The sequence below is a fragment of the Cnephaeus nilssonii genome (assembly GCF_951640355.1).
Source record: "Cnephaeus nilssonii genome assembly, chromosome: 7".
In the NCBI taxonomy this organism is placed as follows: Eukaryota; Metazoa; Chordata; class Mammalia; order Chiroptera; family Vespertilionidae; genus Cnephaeus; species Cnephaeus nilssonii.
The window spans coordinates 13,719,030-13,742,075 of NC_137078.1; the positions used below are offsets into that span (position 1 = coordinate 13,719,030).

Sequence of the window (23,046 nt, forward strand, 5' to 3'; positions counted from 1 at the left end):
GGATCTCCAGGAGTGGGTCAGAGCACTCAGATGCTGCTGAGATGTCTAATTGGACAAGGGCATACATGTTGCTTGTGGCGATGAGGAGTCTGGTTACCTTTTCAAGAGCCATTTCAGTTCACATGGAAGTGGAGCTCCTGGAAGTAGAGCTCATGTGTGTAAGCAACCGTGCAGAAGCGAAAGGGAAATGAGCTGGGCAGGAACTGGACCTGGGAGCGAAGAAGCCCAAGTACTTGTGGCTGTGAGAGACGGGCATGTGCTTTAAGGAGTGCAGCGGAGCCAGTGGAGAGGGAGAGGGAGAGGGTTTCGGAGAGCAGACGGAAGAAGCAGGCTTAGCAGGGTTCCACAGGAGGAAACTGAGGTAAATGAGAGCAAAGCAGAACCAGTAACTTTGGTAGGAATGATGGCAGCTTCTTTATGAGGTGAAATGAAGAAATTGAAGCCATTCTGCCCTGGTAAGTTTGATTAAGACAAAAAATGTCTACTTATTGAATGGTATTGGAGCAAGAGGCTATCATTTTAGAAAAAGTTAAGCTGAGTGCGTACCTCCATTCTTATACCAAAATAAATTCTAAATGCATAAAAAATTAAACCTAAAGTATTTTCAAAAGTATCAGAAGAAAATTAAAGAGCATTTTTGTAATATTGGAGTGGGAATTTAACATGATGTAAAATTCAAAGGCAATAAAGTAAAATGTAATTACATAAAAATTAAAATCTTCCATATGAAAAAAATATAGTAAACAAGGCCAAAAATAAATGACAAATGGGGAAAAATGTGCTTGTGATAAATAAGACAATGAAACAACGAGACACTAAATAAATATAGAAAAGAAACAAACATGGCTAATATACATAAACTTTCTTTAACTAGCAGAATGTCTACTACACACTGCTCATAATGACAAGAAGCTGAGATCAATGAAAATGTCCACCATTAAGGGACACGTGGATTACTATTTAGGCATTAAAAAGAAAAATGTTATATGTTTTGTAACACCATAGATTGTATTAGGTGGGGAAAAAAGAAGCTATAAAAGGGTATTTATACTGCAATGTCATCTGTGATAAACAAAAAAAAAGAGTTCACACACACACTATCTCTAAATGGAGAGGAAATTTCTGGAAGGATACACGAGAATCTTAATGTGGGAAGTGAGATTTGTAGTCAGGAGAGAAGGGTGAGAATAACATTGTTTTTGCCTTTAAAATTTTTTTATCTGAAGAATGTAGTATTTTGATTAAGAAACTATAAGTAAATAAATGTAAATTAAAAAAAATCAAGTTTCCCAACTTGTAAATCACAAGGGCATTATTGGTTGTGTGTATCTGTTTCTCTTTTAACATAAGATAATTATATACAGTAGTGTTTCAGAGCTTGGGCTCTGTCTTGAATGTGAAGCCTGGCTCCCTTACTTATCAGAGCAACCTTTAGTTTCCTCATTTATAATACTGGTTGGAAGATTAAACTAGAAAGTGCATGTAAATCATTTAGCATAGAGCTTGGTACAACCAAAGTAAGTGCTCAATAAATGTGATCTATTATCAATAGAACTCAGATTGCAGTTTTCCAGTGCCCTATTACATATAATTATTACTTGATTCTTATTTCTTATAAAACATTATATCCTATCTCAATTTCACAACAGACCCATTTTTACCGAGTGTCAGAGAAATTAAGTGGTTAGCCTAAGATCACAACCTAGGATTTGAAAGCAGATCTTCGTACTTGAAAGTTTCTCCCTCTCCATCATAACTGTCTGAGGTACAACAGGCCAACCAGCCCCTATATTTTGACAGGAATTTATGTTGACTGTAAAATCCTAGGCATCAGAGACCATGAAGCTCTACATTACTCCATATGGCACCTTAGACAAAGCAAAGTGCTATTTATAACTCGATTCTGTTAGATGGTGACAATTTTCCTTAAAAAGATTTTAAATTTATCTACAATGCTTAGCGATAATAGTTCAAAAAGCAGAAGAAAGAAAAAACCCCAAAGGTGGCTAAACTACCTGTCTACAAAATAAATACATACTTCATCTAATCTATGAATGTAATCACCATTGTCCCCAAATCTAGGCATTTTCATTAGAGTACTGCTGTTCAATAATTTTTTAAATAATAAAAGCTGATCTGACCCCAAAAACGTTTTACCTGGGCTAGAAAAGTAGACTGATATTGGCATCTTCACTTAGGCCGAAGCAGAGAATTTCCATAGTTATTTCTATATTCCTTCAGAGATTTCATGGCAGAACCAGAACTGATTTCAGTCTTCTACTTTCTAATTTATTTCAAATTTCACACAGAGGGACCGTCTGGAATGGTTCAGTGGTTGAGCGTTGACTTATGAACGAGGAGGTCATGGTTTGATTCCAGGTCAGGGCACATGCCCAGGTTTCAGGCTCGATCCCCAGTTGGGGGCGTACAGGAGGCAGCCGATCCATGATTCTCTATCATTGATGTTTCTATCTCTTTCTCTCTTTCCCTTCCTCTCTCTGAAATTTAATAAAAACATATTTTAAAAAATTTTCAGACAGAGGGATTACACTCTTCTTCACTTTAATTTTTTCATAGGATTTTCCAGGAATCAGTTCTGATTTTATTTTGGAATAATAAAGTATTACACTGAGTACCCAGAGCAGATAGTACTAGGATCACAGTAAATTCCTTAATAGATTCAAAGTAATTGATTTCTTTGAGTGTTTTTTTTTCAGTTTGTCTCAAACTGAGAATGCTCAACATTTTTAATACTTATGACTTCTAAATGTTCTCCTTACATACAGATTTTTTTTAGTATAGTGTAACTCTGCTTATAAAAATCCACTTAGAAGAAAATTCATATGGTATTCTGTAGTAGCACCATTTCTGAATTATATTAAAGAGTAAATTCTGAATGTGATGGCTCTAATAGACTCTGATATTGAAAATTTAATAGAATGTTATTTAATTACCCCCCCCAAATATACATATGCAATACACACATATATGCATGCACAGTATGATAATTTGACCATCTCTTCTATGACTAAAAACATCTAATTCCAGAAAACTTCATTTTAAATCAGCCACCTTCCTCTGACATCTTTGGAAGCAACTTGGTCAGACATTCCTGGGACATAATGCAGATAGAAATGTCTGTGCTATGTCTCAGCTGTCCAAAAATGAGTACTTGGAGAAAATGAAACTGACAGTGTAAACTAAAATTCCAATGTTTTAATAGGAAGGTGGAAGGTCAGCTGTTGAAGTGAACTCAAAAGACCACTCTTTTCTTCGGTAAAGGCTGCTAAGGATTAACTGGCATTATGTTCCATCCCAACAAAAATAAAGATTAAGAAATATCTGGGTTGCAATTCCCACTGAGAGATGCTTCTGGGTTAGACTGCCAAGAGTCAAAATCTAGGATCTTAAGTGAGAAAGATAAATTAATGCTGTGAATTGATCAGTCTAAAATTTTAGTTAGTTTTGTAAATTTTAAATAAGTTACATTAGAACAATTGAATTGATGTAACTCTGGTTAGGGAAAATTCAAACCCTAAATGCCATTTAAAAAATTGCCATAACCCTATCTTTACTAGTATTTTAGTTATGGAGCACAAACACGTGAGTTGAAGCAGTTACTGTGTACTGAGGATTACAAAAGAAGCTGCAGGATCTGAATATGAATATAAAGTATTACAACTCTATCGAGTAATGAAAATCCAAGATGCTATCATAAATATTTCTTATCAATAAATACGGGGAGAACCAAGATGGTGACATAAGTAAACACTGGTACTCACTGCCTCCCACAACCACATCAAAATTACAACTAAAATACAGAACAACCATTATTCAGAACTGCCTGAAAACTGCCAGAATGGAAGTCCTACAACGACAGAAGTAAAGAAGTACATTGAAATTGGTAGGAGGCGCAGAGGCACAGAACAGGTTGGTCCAACACCCAGGTATGGTGTGTTTTTAATCAGGGAATATCAAGGCTGCAGAGCCTCCCATGAGGAACAAGGAGTCCAAGTCCCAAACCAGACCTCCAACCCAGGGTTTCAGAGCTGGGAAGAGAAGTTCCCACAACTTAGGGCTGTAAAAAGCAGTGGGTGTTGTGGCTGAGTGACATGGAGGCTGCTGGAGACCCAGGCAGTTCCTCTTAAAGGGCCAGCACAAAGACTTACTTGGACTCAACCCCTTTGGGCTCCAGACTGGGGCGGTGGCTTGAAAGGAACGTGGGACATTAGAGGAGGAACTGGATTGTCTGGCATCAGGGCAAGAACTCAGGGGAAGGGGAGAGGTTTCTCCCAGACAGGGGTGCTCACAGGGGACCTTATTCCTGTGCTGGGACCTCTTTGGTCACAGGGCTGATGAAGCTATATGTAAGTTTCTATCAGCTTGGCTCATACTGGTGATTCCCTGAGACACTACCCCATTCAATTTGCAGCGCTCCCTCCCCCCAACCCCAGCTGTATGCAGTGGCTTTTCCATATACTGGTAAATGGCCTGTTCTTGCTCAGGCTTTAGACTTTCCTAAAGTCTCTCAAACAAGCAGCAGTTGGCATCAACGTGTCCCACACGTATCAATAAGAGGCCCAATACCTGGCACTAGCACCAGCCTGCCTTGCTTCACAGCTTGGCCTCGCCTGGGCACTTCCAAGCCCAATACAAGTAGCTAGCCACCTGCATCTTCTGTAGCTCCTGTTGGGTGGCCCCAGGAAGTAGCTGACTTTGCACCTCCCTGGAGGCCCCAGAGACAGTGCACCCAGTAGACAGCTCCAGACCATACTAGATTACAACTCTACACATCCAAAAGGGACATACTCAGGGGGCAGACCCAGTAAGCACAAAGCCCCACTGAAGCAAGTCCTGCTCCATAGGGGTGTCTCTTGTAGCTGCAGCTTGTCCTCACAGCCTGGAGGTCAACTCCTCCCATGATGCCAGCAGCAATCAAGGCTCCACAAAACTGTGCAAACAGCCCACACAGGGGCACATCTAGAGTGCCCAGCTCAGGTGACTGAGTAGGCTAAGACACTGGGCCCTACAGGACACCTCCTACATAAGGCCTCTATAAATTCTATGTGACATAGGGTTTCCACCTAATATATAGAAACAAACACTGGGAAGCAGCTAAAATGTGTAGACAAAGAAATGTGTCACAAATGAAAGAAAAGAAGAAATCTCCAGAAAAATAACTAAATGAAATGGAAGCAAGCAAACTACTAGATACAGAGTTCAAAACAATGGTTAAAGGTTACTCAAAGATATTAATGAGAGCTTCAGGGGACTTAATGAGACTTTCAAGGATCTTAGTGAGAATTTTAAGAACCTTATTGAAAACATCAAAGACATGGAAAAGGACCAGTCAGAAATTGAGCATACACTAACTGAAATAAGGAATAATTTACAGGGATGTAATAGTAGAGGATTCTGAGAATCAAGTCAATGATTTGGAATATGAGGAAGCAAAAAACACCCAATCAGAAGATAAAAAAGTAAAAAGAATAAAAAAACATGAAGATAGTATAAGGAGTCTCTGGGACAATTGCAAGCATACAAACATTCGCAGTATAGGGGTGCCAGAAGAAGAAGATGGAAAGCAAGCTATTGAAAATCTATTTGAAGAAATAATGACAGAAAACTTCCCCTATCTGGTGAAAGAAATAGACTTACAAGTCCAGGAAGAGTCCCAAACAAGAGAAGCAAAAAGAGGACCACACCAAGACACATCATAATTAAAATGCCAAAGGTTAAAGACAAAGAGAGAATCTTAAAAACAGTAGAGAAAAGAAGTTAGTTGCCTACAAGAAAGCTCCCATATGATTGTTAGCTGATTTCTCCACAGAAACTTTGCAGGCAAGGAGGGAGTGGCAAGAATTATTCAAAGTGATAAATAGCAAGGACCTACAACCAAGATTACTCTAACCAGCAAAGCTATTATTTAGAATTGAAGGTCAACAAAGAGCTTCACAGAGAAGAAAAAGCTAAAGGAATTCATCACCACCAAACCAGTATTATGTGAAATGCTGAAGGGTATTCTTTAAGAAGAGGAAGAGGAAAAGGATGAAGGAGGAGGAGGAGGGGGAGGAGGAGACAACTATGACAGAGAAGAGATAAAAATATGAACAATAAAATGGCAGTAAATACATCAACAATTGAATATAAAAATGAAAATAAACAAGGAATCTAATAAACAAAAAAAACTGATGAATGAAATAGAACCAGAGGCATGGAAACTTGGAACAGACGGACCAATCTTAGAGGGAAGGGGAGTGGCAGGTAGGAAGAGATTAACCAAAGATCTTATATGCATTAACTATGGACACAGGCAATAGGGTGATGAAGGCCTGGGGAGGGATGGAACTGGGTGAAGGGGGGCAATGTGGGGAAAAAAGAGAAGATACCTGTAATACTCTCAACAATAAATATTTAAAAAAAAAACAAATAAAAAGAAAAAAACCACACAAAATAACAATAACATAACAAACCCCACAAATACTGGAAAAGCCCCACAGTCTCACAACTATAGGCGAACCTCATGCTTCACTTCCCTGTGCTTCGCAGCTATTGCATTTTCAAGTCAAGGCAAGACTGACCACCAAAAAAATGATTATGACTCACTGAAAGCTCAGATGATGATGAACATTTGTTTTAATCAATAATGTATTTTTAAGTTAAGCTGTATACATTATTTTTACACATAATGCTATTGCATACTTTATAGACTACAGTAGGGTATAAACATAAATTTATACTAGAGGCCCGGTGCATGAAATTCGTGCATGGGAGGGGGGGTCCCCCTCAGCCCAGCCTGCACCCTCTCCAATCCAGGACCCCTTGGGGGATGTCAGACGGCCGATTTAGGCCAGACATCCCTCTCATAACCGGGACCGCTGGCTCCTAACTGCTCACCTGCCTGCCTGCCTAATCACCCCCAACTGCCCCCCCACCAGCCTGGTCGCCCCTAACTGCCCCTACCCTGCCGGCCTGGTCGCCCCTTACTGCCCCCCCATGCCGGCCTGGTCGCCTCCAACTGCCTCCCCTGCCGCCCTGGTCGCCCCCAACGGCCTCCCCTGCCCTCCCCTCCCCCCGCTAGCCTGATTGCCCCTCATGGACACAGACAATAGTGCAGTGAAGCCCTGGGGTGGGGCGGGTGCTGGGTGGAGGGGGATAAAAAGGGAAGAACGGGGGACATCTGTAATACTGTTAATAATTAAAAAAAAAAAAAGCCAAATGTTCTAAAGCCTTCAACTGCTTAACAAATGAAGTGCATTTAGTTCTTCAAATCCTGCCTCTCCATCTTGTTTGGGTTTGGTAAAGTTTGTCTCTGAAAGGTAGAATCTAGCCATGGATTTCAATAGCCCTGGGTTGAGTCCCAGCCTTGCAAAGTCACTGTTTGACTCTGGGCAAGTAACTCAGCTCATAAAGCCTCAATTGCCTCTTCTAAAAATTGAGGTGATAGCAGTTCCTTCTTCATAGGAGTCCTTACTGTCCTTCCATCCAAATTTCTTCTCAGAAAGAGCTTGGCACAGCACATCACTCTCAGGGGAGACACATTAGCATTCATTTGGCTGGTGATGTTGAACATTATGGGAATGTGTTGTGCTGGTTTGGGAAATAGTTTTCTTCTATGTTCACTGGAATCATAGGACACTTTAACTTAATATTATATGGTGACACTGACTCAACTCTTCATCTCTTGCTACACATTTCCCCCTTTCTCATAAAAGAAAAATCCTCGTAACAATTTATAATACATTGAAATATTGATGGAAACCTTAAGCCCTAATGTCTGAAGATACCTGTGGACATGATTTATTATAGAAGTTCCTGTGTTACAACTTAGCAATTAGGAAATATTGATAAATGCAAACACATTATTGATGTCAATTAAAAAAACACAAGATTGATGAGCCTCCCACAGTGCTTTGACACAGGCAGTTAGAGAGTAATGCTCATCAATACACATCTAACCTGTATAAATACCGAGGGAAATCAGGCTGCTAGGAAACAAAGGGTGCTTTCACATTAAAGTAAGATCATTTAAACAGATGAGCATCTACTCAACAGGAATATCTAACAGAACCTCAAGTAAATTCCTACAGAACAAAAAAAGAATGCTTACTAGTAACTTATGATAAGATAAATAAGGAAAATATTCAAGAGGTGTCAAAAAACATTGCCTTGACTAAAGGGTGGCCCAAGTGCCTGAGTTAGTTGGACCCAATTATATAAGTGAAGAGTGTATGAAGCCAGAACCTAAGGAAAATGGCATCTTTTAGGTTAGTATCTTAGAATATATTTTTAAAATGGAGTACTCTTATCCTACCATAACTACATCAAAAGTACAACTAAACTCCAGAACAACCATCATTTAGAGTCACCTGAAATCTAGCTGAATCAAGTCCTACAACTAAGGACATAAAGAAGCCATACTGAAACTGGTAGGAGGGGCAGAGACACAGAATAGGCTGTCGGGATAAAAATTGGGAGGGATATCTTGACTGCAAAGATTGCCCCTGACGAGCAAGAAGTCTCAGCCCCATACAAGAATCCCCAATCCAGTACCCATAACTCTAGCTGTTAAAACTAGTGGGGATTGTGGCTGAGGGAGATAGAGGGCAGTTCCTCTTAAAGGTCTCGTGCACACACTTATTCAGACTTCCTCTGAGCTCCAGTGTTGGGACAGTAGCTCAAAAGGCACCAAGTACATATGGGGAGAAACTGAAGTGTCTGGCATCAGGGTGAGAGCTGGAGGGGAAGCTTTCTCCAAGACGAAAGTACTGGCAGAAGCCATTGTTCCTTTGATGAACTCTCCCCACACAGAGCCAGAGGCAAGTGCCATATCTGAGACTCCTCAACCTTGCTCATACAGTTCGCCCTGAAACCCCACCAACTTCCAGGCCCACCGAGGCTGTTTCCAGTGGCTTTCCATATGAATGGCCTGTTTTGGCTCATGCTTCAGACTTTCCTAAAAATCTCTCAAACAAGCAGCATCTGGCTTCAGCAAGCCCTGTACCTCTCACTAAGTGGCCCTAGACCAAGCACTAGCAACAGGTGGTCAGGGTTCACAGTTTAGCCTCTCCTGGGCACCTCCAATCCCAGAACAAGTAGCAGCCATCTGCAGATTATTCTGTAGCTCAAGTCGGGTGGCCCCAGGCAGAACACTGCTGTAGCTGACATTGGCATGCACCTCCTGGAAGGCCCCAGAAGCATCACCCAACCACCTCCAAAGGTGACACACTCAAGGGGTGGACTCTATGGGCACCAAAATTTGCTTAAGTGAGTTTTGCTATGTGGGGTGGGCCCTTGCAAAGCTGATCCTCCACTGTGGTTGCAGCCAGTCCTTGCAGCTAATGGGTCTTGTGGTAAATCCCTCTTATTGACGTGTCAACAGCAATCAAGGTTCTACTACAACAGGAGGGTGTACACAGCCCACATGGGTGGTGCACACTTGGAGCACCCAGCTCGGGTGAATGGGGAAGCTGTGCCACTGGACCTACTACATTAGGCCACTCTATCAAGCCCGGAAGATATAAAAACAAACACAGTGAGGCTGCCAAAAGAAACACATTCCTGCCCTAACTGGTTTGGCTCAGTGGATAGAGCATTGGCCTGCGGACTGAAAGGTCCCAGGTTCGATTCCGGTCACCAGCATGTACCTTGGTTGCGGGCACATCCCCAGTAGGAGGTGTGCAGGAGGCGTCTGAAAGATGTTTCTCTCTCATTGATGTTTCTAACTCTGTCCCTCTCCCTTCCTCTCTGTAAAAAATCAATAAAGCCGAAACCGGTTCGGCTCAGCGGATAGAGCGTCGGCCTGCGGACTGAAGGGTCCCGGGTTCGATTCCGGTCAAGGGCATGTACCTTGGTTGCGGGCACATCCCCAGTAGGAGGGGTGCAGGAGGCAGCTGGTCGATGTTTCTAACTCTCTATCCTTCTCCCTTCCTCTGTAAAAAATCAATAAAATATATTTAAAAAAAATCAATAAAAAATATATTAAAAAAGAAAAAAAAGAAAAAGAAACACATTCCAAATAAAAGAACAGACTAAAACTCCAAACAAACAAACAACAACAAAAAAAAACTAAACAAAATGAAGACAAGTAATCTACTGGATACAAAGTTCAAAACACTGGTTATAAAGATGCTCAATGAACTTAGGGGAAGAGTAGATAAACTTAGAATTTCAACAGCATAAAAAAGGACATGGAAACCATAAAAAAGAACCAGTCAGAAATGAAAGATACACTAATTGAAATGAAGAATAATTAACAGGAAATCAACAGTATAGTAGATGAAGCGGAGTAACAAAACAGTGAGTTGTAATATAAGGAAGCAAAAACAATCAGAACAGCAAAAAGAATAAAAAAAATGAGGATAGTGTAAGGAGTTTCTGGGACAACTTCAAGCATACCAACATTTGCATCATGGGGGTGCCAGAAGGAGAAGAGAGCAAGAAATTGAAAACCTTAAAATAAAATGATGGAAAACTTCACTAACCTGGTGAAGGAAATAGACATACAAGTCCAGGAAGTGCAGAGAGATCCAAACAAGATGAACTCAAAGAGGCCCACACTAAAACACATAATAATTAAAATGCAAAATGTGAAAGACAGAGAGAATCTTAAAAGCAGCAAGAGACAAGCAGTTAATTACCTACAAGGGAGAGCTCATGAGACTGTCAGCTCTTAACAGAAACTTTGCAGGTAAGAAGGGACTGATATGAACTATTCAAAGTAATGAAAAGAAAGAACTTACAACCAAGATTACTGTACTTAGCAAAGCTATCACATACAATTGAAGGACATAAACCGAGCTTCCAAGACAAGGAAAGCTAAAGGAATTCATCACCACTAACCCAGTATTATATATATATATAAAAGGCTAAGCGACTGGCCGACTGGATGGTAGGTATGATGTGCACTGACCACCATGGGGCAGATGCTCAAAGCAGGAGCTGCTGAGCGACAGCAACTTTGCAGAGTGCCCTCTTGCACTCAGGGACCCCTTGGGGGATGTCGAAGAGCCAGTTTTGGCCCGATCCTCGCAGGCCAGGCTGAGTGACCCCACCTGCTGGAGGGACCCCGATCACTTTGCAGACATCCTTCAAGCCCCAGCACTGCCCCAGGTGAGGCCAGCCAGGGAGGGATCACAGGAGGTTGGCTCCAGGGCGTGTCTGGCCTGTCTCACCCAGTCCCACCTCGCCGGCCATCTTCTAATTAATTTTCTTTCAATGTGCATGAATCTGTGCACCGGGCCTCTAGTATGAAATGTTAAAGGGTCTTCTTTAAGAAGAAGAAAAGAAAAAAAAAAAAGATAAAAAATATGAACAATAAAATGGCAATAAATATATACCTACCAGCAACTGAATCTAAAAAACAAAATAAACAAACAAGCATAACAGAAACAGACTCGGGGATACAGAGAACATTTTGATGATTGCCAGATGGGAGAGGGGTTGGGTGAAGGGATTAAGAAATACAAATTGATAGTAACAGAATAATCATGGGTATGTAAAGTACAGCATAGGGAATCTATACATATAAAGAGGTAATATGCTAATTGTCCGTTACGGTGTCCCAGTAACGACCAATTTGCATATTGACAGACCAGCAGGAGGCTGCGCGTGCAGCAGGGGGCGGGAGGCTGGAGCCAAGTTCCTGGGGGTCTGAGGAGAGTGCCTGAAGGAGCCCGGACTGCAAAGAAGGAAGAGGAAGCAGCCATGGGGAGCTCTTCCAATCCCTCTGCACAGACACCATACCCCAGTCCCTGCACCCCCAGGGGGACTGGGAGGCTGACCGGATAGGGAGAAGACCCAGCCTCGGGGTTAGCTGCAGCCCGCACCTCCAACTCCAGATCTCTTCCCCCGCCACCCCTGCCAGGGGCGCCCACAACAACAGCACGCTGGTGACCACCTATCAGCGCCCTCGAGGCACCCAGGGCCCGCGGTCCGCTGCTGTCGGGCCCTCTTAGCTGGGGCTGGGCACGCCTCTCCTCCCTACAACTCCAGACCTGGTTGGAGGCAGGCCTGAGCAGCCCCCCACGGTCAGACCGTTCCCCCCGACAGCAGCAGCACCATCTCCACAAAGGAAGTGCGTAGAACCTCACTGGGGGCATGGCTAAACCCACCCTCCTAGCCCACCTAGCTCTGCCCTGGCCCAGCCCCCACCCTGCTCCAGGAGATTGGAGCCCCGCCCTGAGCAGGTACAGCTGCGAAACAGCCATGTGCAATTTAAAGAATGGCGCCTAGTGGGAAGGTTTGACAGTTACTCCCCCTTTGGCCTCGCCGACCCCCTAGTGCCCCTCTAATGCCCTGCACCCCACCAGTGTCTCCAGGGATGACCACCGCTACAGGACTGCTGGCCAGAGCCCGCCCCTCCGAGGCCTGCAGAACCCCCTGCAAAGCTTCCATAGCTACAGTCCCAGGAAACAATCATGCCCTCCTCCCCTAATCAGGACCTGGTATCTGCAAGGGTACCCGTGAACTTAAAAATAACAATCCCTTCCCATTTAGACATCACTTACTTGAAGAAACATTTCTAGGTTTATTAGCTCAGAACCTCCTCATGACAACCCAGTGAGGTAGGCAGAGAACAGATTACAATTCCCATGGTATATGAGTATGTATTCAGAAATGAAGCTCAGAGAGGAAAAGTGTCAAGCCCAGTGGTTCCCAAGGTGCAGCACATGCCCCACAGGGGGGCAATTAAAAAATGAGTTTAACAGTGAATTTTTGCATTTCTTATGGTTCTAAGGGGCCTCATCTACAGCGGATCCTATATAATAAAAGGCTAATATGCAAATGACTGAATGGTGGAATGACCAGTCACTATGATGCACGCTGATCACCAGGGGGCAGACACTCAATGCAGGAGCTGCCCCCTGGTTGTCAGTGTGCTCCCACAGGGGGAGCGCTGCTCAGCCAGAAGCCGGGCTCATGGCTGGTGAGCATAGCAGCAGTGGTGGGAGCCTCTCCCGCCTTCGTGGCAATGCTAAGGATGTTGACTGACGGCCTAGGCCCACTAAGCCATCAGTCGGACAGCCCCTCAGGGCTCCCAGACTGCGAGAGGGCGCAGGCCAGGGGGAGGGACCCCCCCACCAAGTGCACAAATTTTGTGCACCGGGTCTCTAGTATAGTCAATAATATTCTAATAACTATATATGATGTCATACGCGTATGATATTTATTGGGATGTTCATTTAGTAAGTTAATGTCTAATCATTGGGGTGTATACTTGAAACTAATATTGTATGTCAACTCCATTCTGCTACCCTGTGTCTCTTCATTGCAGCATTTAATCCATTTACATTTACAAAGTGGTTATCGATGGGTACATCATTATTGCCATTTTATTATTTTTTAAAATATATTTTTATTGATTTCATAGAGGAAGAGAGGTATAGAGAGATAAAAACAAAACAAAACATCAATGATGAGAGATAATCACTGACTGGCTGCCTCCTGCACACCCCACACTGAGGATCAAGCCTGCAACCCAGGCATGTGCCCTGACAGGGAATCTAATTCTGACCTCCTGGTTCATAGGTCAATGTGAGCCCTCCTGTTACAGTTGAGTCTTGATTGCTGTGGTTCATCTATGGGTGGGATTGACCCTCAGGCTGGTTGACTGTGCGGGTTGACCCCAACAGCAGTTAACAAGCTACTGTGTGGGGGGAGGAACTCAGCACAGGGACAATGGCAGCTGTCCCTCTATTCCTCTCCTCAAAGCCACACAACCCGATCTCTCCCCCAGTGCACTCTGAGCCACCATGCCTCCTCCAAAGCCCAGGGTGAATGGCTGTAAATAATATATATACACACACACACACACACACACACACACACACACACACACACAGCCTACAAGAGACCCACCTCAGAATGAAGGACACATATAGACTGAAAGTAAAGGAATGAAAAAACGATATTTAATGAAAATGGTAGCCGCCCCAGGCTACAAAGTTTCAATTGTAGAAGGAAAATAAATTCCAGATACCAGGGCCTCCCCTTGGGTTGCCAGGGGGCGTGGCCGGCCTGCAAACCACCACAGGCCCCTCACTCAGGCCGCCCCACACCCCAAGGGAACCCCCACCCTTATCTGTGACACCCTTCAGGGCAAACCAGCTGGCCCCCACCTGTGTACCAGGCCTCTATCCTATCTAATAAGAGAGTAATATACAGATTGATCATCACTGCAACACACAATATAGCTGCCCCCATGTGGTCAAAGATCCTGCCCCCATGTGGACACAAGATGGCCACTACAAGATGGCCAGAAGGAGAGGGCAGTTGGGAGGCACCCGGCCTACAAGGGAGGGCAGTTGAGAGGGACCAGGCTTGCAAGGGAGGGCAGTTGGAGGTGATCAACCCTGCAGGAGAGGGCAGTTAGGGGTGACCAGGCTGGCAGAGGAGGGAAGTTGGGGGCAAACAGGCTGGCAGGGGAGCAGTTAAGCATCAACCAGGCTGGCAGCGGAGTGGTTAGGGGGTGATCAGGCTGGCAGGCAGAAGTGGTTAGGGGCAATCAGGAAGGCAGGCAGGCAAGCAGTTGGGAGCCAGCAGTCCTGGATTGTGAGAGGGATGTCCGACTGCCCGTTTAGGCCCGATCCCACCAGGATCGGGCCTAAACGGGCAGTCGGACATCCCTCCAGGAGTCCCAGATTGGAGAGGGTACAGGCTGGGCTGAGGGACAACCCCCCGCCGTGCACGAATTTCGTGCACCGGGCTTCTAGTCTTATATAATAAAAGGGTGATATGCAAAGGCTGCTCAAACTCTCGCTATGATGTGCACTGACCACCAGGGGGCAGACAGTCAACTGGTTGACCAGTCACTATGACATGCACTGACCACCGGGAGGCAGATGCTCCGACCAGTAGGTTAGCTTGCTGCTGGTATCTGGCCAATTGGGACTGAGCAAGATGGGCCGGACACGCCCTGGAGCCCTCCAGTGTTCTCTCCCTGGCCCGATCATTCACCGGTGGGGTCTCTCAGCCTGGCCTGCACCCTCTCGCAATCCAGGACCCCTTGGGGGATGTCAGAGAGCTGGTTTCAGCCCAATCCCGCAGGCCACTCCCCTTGGGAGGGCGCCAGACACAGGGCTCATGGCTGGTGAGCGCTGCTGTGGCAACACAAGTCTCTCCTGATTGATCGGGACTGATTGGGCGAGAGCCTGCGGCAGGCACAGTGGGGCCAGGATGAGCGAGAGCAGCAGGTAGGAGCTGCAGGCTGTGTTGGACTGCAAGTTTCAGCCTGATCCCTGCAGGCCACCCAGAGGGACACCACCCGTGCACGAATTCGTGCACCGGGCCTCTAGTGTGTGTGTGTGTGTGTGTGTGTGTGTGTGTGTGTGTATATATATATATATATATATATATATATATATATATATATGTATATAATATATAAAAATATGTATATATATATATACACACATATATATTTTATATATAAAATGAAACTAGACTTTCTTACATCACATAGAAGAATAAATGCAAAATGGATTAAAGACTTAAATGTAAGACTCCAAATTATAAAACTGCTAGAAGAAAACATAGACAGTAAAATCTTTGATATTTCCTTTAGCTATATGTTTTTTTCTGATATATTTCCTCAGAGAAAGAAAACAAAAGAATAAACAAATGTGACTAAATCAAACTAAAAAGCTTTTAGCATAGCAAAGGAAACCATCAACAAAACAAAAAGACAACTACTGAACATAAAAAGCTATGTGCCACTGATACATCCCATAATGGGTTAACATACAAATCTATGAAGAATGGATAAAACTCAACACCAAAAAAACAATCAAATTTAAAAATGGGCAGAGGACCTGAATAGACACTTCTCCAAAGAGGACAACCAGGTAGCCAATAGATATAGAAAAAGATGGTCAATGTCACTAATCATCAGAGATGCATATTAAAACCACAATGAGATATCACCTCATACCTGTCAGAATTTGTATCATCAATACATTAACAAACAAGTGTTGGTGTGAATGTGGAGTAAAGGGAACCTTCCTGCACTGTTGTTGGGATATCAGTTTGGAGCAACCATGATGAAAACTGGAATGAGGTTCTCAAAAGGTTAAAAATCGAACTGCCTATGACCTAGCAATTCCATTTCTGGATATATATCTGAAAAAACCCAAAACACTAATTTGAAAAAATATATGCACCCCTATGGTAACTGTAGCATTATTTACAATAGCCAAGATATGAAAGCTACCTACGTGTCCATCAATAGATGAACGGATAAAGAAGAGGGGGTACCTATGTACAATGGAGTATAACTTGGCCATAAATAAGAATGAAAACGTTACCATTTTTGATAGCATAGATGGACCTAAGGGTATTATACTAAGTGAAATCATTCAGACAAAGAAAGATAAGTAGCATATCATTTCACTTATATGTAGAATCTAAAGAGCAAAATAAATGAATAAAATAGAAACAAACCCACAGACACAGAGATCAGACTGATGGTTGCCAGAGGGGAGGGGGGTTGAGGGATTGAGTGACAAAGTTGAGGGGATTAAGAACTATAAATTGGTAGTCACAAAATAGTCACAGGGCCCTGGCCAGTGTGGCTCAATTGGTTGAGGATTGTCCCATGCACCAAGAGGTCATTGGTTGGTTCCCAGTTAGAACACATACCTGGGTTATGGGCTTGATCCCCAGTAGCGGGTGTTCAGGAGGCAGCCAACTAATGATTCTCTCATCCATGTTTTTCTTTCTCTCTCCTTCTACCTCCCTTTCTCAAATCAATAAAAACATAGCTTTAAAAAAGTTCATTCCTCTAGGAAAATAAAAGGTCACAGGGAATGTAAATTAAAGCATAGGGAATAAGTCAGTAATATTGTATTAACTATGTATATTGCTAGGTAAGTACTTGAAATATAGAGGGGACCACTTTGTAATATATATGATTGTCTAACCACTATGCTGTACACCTGAAATTAATGTGGAATGTAAACTGTATATGAAAAATAAAATTTAAAGTTCTTTAAAAGACGATTCACTGGCCCAGCTGGTGTGGCTCAGTAGTTGAGCATTAACCCATGAACCAGAAGGTCACAGTTAGATTCCCAGTCACATGCCCGGGTTGTGGGCTAGATCCCCAGCGTGGGGAGTGCAGAAGGAAGCCAATTAATGATTCTCTCTCATCATTGATGTTTCTATCTTTCTCTCCCTCTCCTTTCCTCTGTCTGAAATCAATAAAAACACATTTTTAATAAAACCAAAGACGACTCACTGGAGATCATACCATGAGTCAGACGTAGAGCATGGGCTAGAACCAGTGTTTCGGAGTTTAAAACTTTTCCTTCTGTGTCTTCCTACCAAACCACCTTGCCTTTATTAAGCATTAATGCTGTGTTTACTACATCTCTGAGGCACTGGAAATACTATGGTGAACAAGAAACCCTGTCCCTCTGGAAGGTGAGAGCATTAGGGGAAAGATAACTTACTAAAATACATCATTGCAAAGCCATGTAATAAATCTATAGTCACATTTTATTGTTTGGTGGCCCAGAAGGCAACAACATTTCACCAGGCAAGGAAGGGGGAGGAAGGGCATTGAAAGCCTTCCCTCAGGAGCTGGGTGTAGGTGCTGTGCTGGGCCAGTGGCCACGGAAGGCCCAGCCCTCAAGGATCCTCATATCCAGCTTAAGTGAGACTCAGGTGCTTCCATTCACGAAGCAACAGAAATGCTGCGAAGGCAGGACATAAAGTATGATGTCCATGCTACAGGTTCTGCACGGTACAGAAACAGACAGGAATAAGCTTGTTCCTAATGGCTTGCTAAACTGCCTAGAGTAGAAGAAAAGAGTGGTCAATGTCTTGTAGGAGAAAATGAGCTCAGTTAAAAAAAAAATTTCCAGTAAGAAAAATATTTTAATATTATGAAAAATCTATACTAATAAAAGGGTAATATGCTAATTAGACCAGATGTCCTTCCAGACAAAGCCGCAGCAGCTGCGAGGGCCAAGGGCCAGTGGTGTGGTGGGCCTGGGCCAGTCCCACCCATGCCATGTGGCCCCTCCGTCCACAGAGGTGGGTGCTGGGAGAGACGGGGTGGCACCGGTGGACCCGGACTGGTTCCACCCGTGCCGCGCGGACCCTCCGTCCATAGAGGCGGGAGCTGGGAGAGGCGGGGCAGTGCCAGTCATAGCCCCTTCTTCTGCAGAGGCGGCGCTAGGAGAGGTGGGGTGGCCCGTGGTCCCGGAACCTCCACAGAGGCTGGACGGGGTGCGACCTTGGTGCCTCAACATCCCACAGCCCCTTCCCCAGCCAGCCTGGCCCCAGATCGCCCCCCACACACAAGTGGGCGGGGGGGGGGGGCAATGCTAAGAAGCAAGGGCCGAGGGTCGGTAGCCCCGGCAGCTGGCTTTGGCAGCAGCAGCAGGGTGATGGGGCGGCGCCTTCCCCTGATCCTCCTGGTCGCCTCCTGTAGAGGGAGGCCAGACTGCGGCTCATGGGGGATGGCCTAAGCAGTCAGTAGGACATCCCCTGAGGGCTCCCAGACTGTGAGAGGGGGCCGGCCCGGCTGAAGGACCCCCCCACCCCCAGTGCACTGGGCCTCTAGTACAGCTGTAAAGTTAGCTGCAAACTTTAAATAATAGCTGAGAGTTATGAAAAAAAGCAAAACACCAAGTTTGGCACTAAGACAGAACCCAGTTCAAAACTAGAGAAAAATTTATTTTTTTCTCTTTTTACAGTCTCCCCTTCCCCATCCCACTCTTTCTCAGGTTTGTTGAGTCCTAGTGAAGAAAACCTCATTTGTCAATAAGTTATCTACAACCTGTCACCTGTATGAAAGAGCAACTGCTGTTCCTCACCTTGACCCATGTAACATTCCTGTCATCACTGAGTGTTAAAAGCTTTATGAAGTATCCCAAAGTATTTTCTCGAATTGTTCCCTTGCTGAGGCTGACTATGAAGAATAAACATTACATAACTCAGCATTATGTAACCTGGTTACTCTCCCACGCTTATCAAAACATGGTATCTGTGAGATCTGGGGAATCATGCTTTCTTTTTAAAGTCAATTTAGTAAATAGAGAAGGTCAGTGACATAACTCACCCTTATAGTTCTTAATCCCTTCACAGGTATGTTCTGGAACCTAATGATCATTTTCAGAATCAGAGAATGTCAGACATGAAAGGGATCTTAGAGAGCCATGGCATGACCTTCCCCTTACCTACAGAAGGAGGTCTGCATATGAGGACTGCCTGCCAGCTGCCAAGGAGGTGGTTGGGAGCAGAGCCCGCCTCGGCTGGCTCCTAGGCCAGCCAGCATTCAGTGATGAGTATTTATTGGGCTCTGATGGCAAATCTACCCCCGCGTAGGCAATTCTGGAATACACTAACTTATTAGTAAAATTCAGGAATAACCTGTTGAAACCCCCAGTCCAATTTCAACAAGCCATTTAGGTTTGTTAAGTACAGCAAATTCATAAAAAAATTCTTGGGCTATTAGAGATCTTGGAACTAATACACCCAATTGTATACTTTTTATGGATGAGGCCTAAAAGGTCATGGAATTTTTGATGGTGCAATCACAAATTTGTGATAGACTTTGAAGAGGAATCCATGTGACTTGGGGTAAGTCTTTTTTTCACTACATTAAGGAGGTGAGATGGGTGGGGAGAAGAGAAGTATTGTATGAAGTGAAAATGTTTGAAGAAAAGGAAAATATTTAAAATACTGATTTAATTGTATACTAGCATTATTAAATAAAACTAAGATTATTACAGTGGCACATCTTAGAGAATTTTTAGTTTTTTTTTTTCTTATTTATAACTGACCAATCCATAAAATGACAGCCTTAGTTATCAGATAAAGGAAGAGTTAAAATTTCTGACATATCATTTGGCTTTGATATTTCAAAAATATAGCAAGTACAAAACTAACTTTAACTTAAGAATCGTATTCCTTTGTCTTTAGTAGAAAAATTAAATGATAATGTTTTAAGAGAGATTAAATATCATGACTAAGGGAGCTATCATCCTTGTGTTATAATTTAAATTTAGGTGTATCTTGCTCAAAACCTCTTCTCTTATTATGTCGTTGAATGAAAACAAGTTTTTTTTTTTAAGATGATACAGGTATAATTAGGAGAAATCTTTCAAAAGGCACAAATAAAACTATCCTTCACACACACACACACACACACACACACACACGAAACCCATCAAATTTGAAAAAAATCCAACTACAGATATCAAATGCTCAGAAAATGAGTACATATTCTCATATACACACTGGACTTGGGGGGAGTGTCAGTATCTCCCTGCATCTGAGAGGATGTGGTACAGAAAACACAAATGAACATGAACAGGGTGTGCCCCTTCTATTACCCTTCTTAGAAGATGTGACATTGTTCCTTTGTTATGTTGGGAGAAGATCTTCAGTATAAGCATGACTTGAATTAACTTTGATTGCTTGAAAGGATGAGCCAAGCAGTAAGGCATCAAAAGGTTTCCACTGAAGGGCACTTCAGTGATAGCTTGTCAAGAAAAGCACAATTGGAGCTGCAACCTTCATATCTGTGGGGAAATTCTGAGCAAACACTTCTTAAATAAGGTGGCTGAACTTTAACATTTTCAGACTGTGGTTTTTGTATTTTTTCTTTTGAAGGCAGGGAGAGTGAAAGTGTTTTTCAGAAATGATAAATAAGATAAGCCCCTGGGATAAACTATTCATAATACTACAGACAGTAAGCTGTTAGCTTTTAATAAGAGTTCTAAATGAGAAATTAGAAAAAGAAGTACAAATCTTGTCTTCTCTCACATCCAAAGTCTTATTTACCTTCTGTCAAAATAAGGCCCCTCACAGTCTGATCCCTATTCTAAGAATTTGCAAAAATATAAGCCTTTTTATAGCTGCAGAGGAACTACATATTGAATAGACTGAAAAAGTAGGTTTACAGTTGAGTATGTGAAACACAGAGTTTATTTCTGGGTTATTATTAATTATTGTTTTATTTTTCATATGAACAACTGTAAGCCTACTTTCACCCACCATGTACATAGCTGGCTACAACTTTTCTCACATGTAGCCTAAACTACAGAGTTAAGATCTTGGGGAAAAATGGCCAAGGAAAGCTGAGCATAGAGTAAATTACTCTAAAGTGTATCAGTAAATTTCTGCAAGTAAAGAAGAAGGGGACAGATATTGAACTATAGAAATTTAGAACGAAGTAGCCTTATTTGTCACTTAAGTATTTGGATGGAAAAATATATTGTAGCTGATGTATGTAATTGTACAGTGAGAGGATAAACTAGGTGCTTCTACTTTTGCCCCACCCTATATTTTGACCATCATGAATTCTAAAAACTTCTCTTGGCCCCAACCTTTCCGGTAGGTGACACATCACCAGTACTAGCACCTATCTCTAAGCAGAACATCTTCTTTCAAAGAAAATTAAATAGCAGTTGAAAAGCAATAATGTCTTAAGTAATAGGAAAAAGAAAGAATAAAATGCTTTCCTCAAACCCTAACTGGTTTTGCTCAGTGGATAGAGCGTCGGCCTTGGACTGAAGGGTCCCAGGTTCAATTCCGGTCAAGGGCATGTACCTTGGTTGCAGGCACATACCCAGTAGGGGGTGTGCAGGAGGCAGCTCATCGATGTTTCTCCCTCATCGATGTTTTCTAACTCTCTATCCCTCTCCCTTCATCTCTGTAAAAAAATCAATAAGGTATATTTAAAAAAAAGCTTTCAAGCCCTAATGTCAATACTAGTTTCTTCCTAATTTGACTTCTTCCTGCTCCCTGACTGGCTTCTTTGCTACATTAAACACAATCTGCTCAATAAATCAAATATAATGTATATACTGTAATTCTGTGCCCATAATTTCTTTTCCTAAATATTTATTGAGCACCCACTCTACTCCATATAATTATGAATTAACCTTATGAGCTTTTTGGAGGAAAAGTTGGGCTGGGATTATGAACCTTGTAGAAGTTCTTTCTCACTTTGACTCTTTGGAGACAAACTCCTTGTCTCCATCCTAGATCCCATCTATTATTCACTCATTTAATAGAACAGATATATATATATAGTTTAAAAGTATATCCCAGTAGTACTTTCCCCTACACCAATGATGGCGAACCTATGACACGCGTGTCATCACTGACACGCGTAGCCATTTTTGATGACACGCGGCCGCATGCCAAGGATGAAACATTTGCTGCTCCTGAGGATGAAACATGTGCGAAATAATGTTTTTTTCCTCAAAGTGACACACTACCCGAGTTATGCTCAGTTTTTTGGCGAAGTTTGACACACCAAGCTCAAAAGGTTGCTCATCACTGCCCTACACCTATATAGATAAGCCAAAATTAGATCAAAGCATCAATCTACATATTTAAAAAATAATAAGGCAGTCAGAAGCAAGAGAGATTTATGTACTCTGTCTTAGACTTGGGAGCAGACAGGAAAGCTCAGTTTAGTGGAGGCTAGTCCAGAACTTGCTTTCAGGAGAGAGGAAGAACTCATACAAGCTGCCAGGGTCAATCTGTCTTTATAGAATGATTTTATATGAAAATAATGGGAGTTTATAGAAAGGTGGAAGAATGTCTTTACTAGTTATAAGATGTTAAGATAATGCAGATAGCTGGAAAGAAATTAGAGATTGCCAGACTGAATTATAATTTTCAGGGAGTTGGTCCAAAAGTGTCAAAGAAAGAACATGTGTATGTAAGACTTCTATTTAGCGGACAATAATGATAAAGAAGGAGCAAAAGATGCCTTACTAATAATGGAGGGAAAACAATCTGCCATTTTACTAGTACTTCTTCAAATCAGAGTAATCCTTAGGTGCAGTGTGAAAGGCTAATAAGAAATGCGGATGCTCTCCCGAATCCTTCAGGGTTGCCACAATGAAGATTAACTATCTCTGTGCATTAAGGATATAAAGAAAGAATGACTCTGATGAGAGGCGGAGCTAGGTTGTTGTGGTCCTTAAATATCTTAGAAACAAAATTGGGGGATGACTTAAGATTATCTTTATCCATTAGTTTCTACCCACTCAGGTGCTCATGTCCTTGAACATCTGAGTT

The 23,046-nt window shown here is 42.8% G+C and overlaps 1 protein-coding gene across 2 annotated transcripts in view; it reads right to left on the reverse strand.

The window, feature by feature from the left end:
* Positions 1-23,046, reverse strand: part of LYRM4 (LYR motif containing 4) — a 138,004-nt gene that overhangs the window by 84,364 nt on the left and 30,594 nt on the right. Inside the window, exon 3 of one of the 2 annotated variants that reach the window (XM_079777479.1) lies at positions 878-2,498. The exons of the other annotated variant lie outside the window; for it this stretch is intronic. Within the exon in view, the coding sequence (XP_079633605.1) occupies positions 2,469-2,498 (30 nt within the window). The 3' untranslated portion in view covers positions 878-2,468. Of the gene's footprint in view, positions 1-877; positions 2,499-23,046 lie in introns of those variants that run through there. 2 annotated transcript variants of the gene reach the window in all.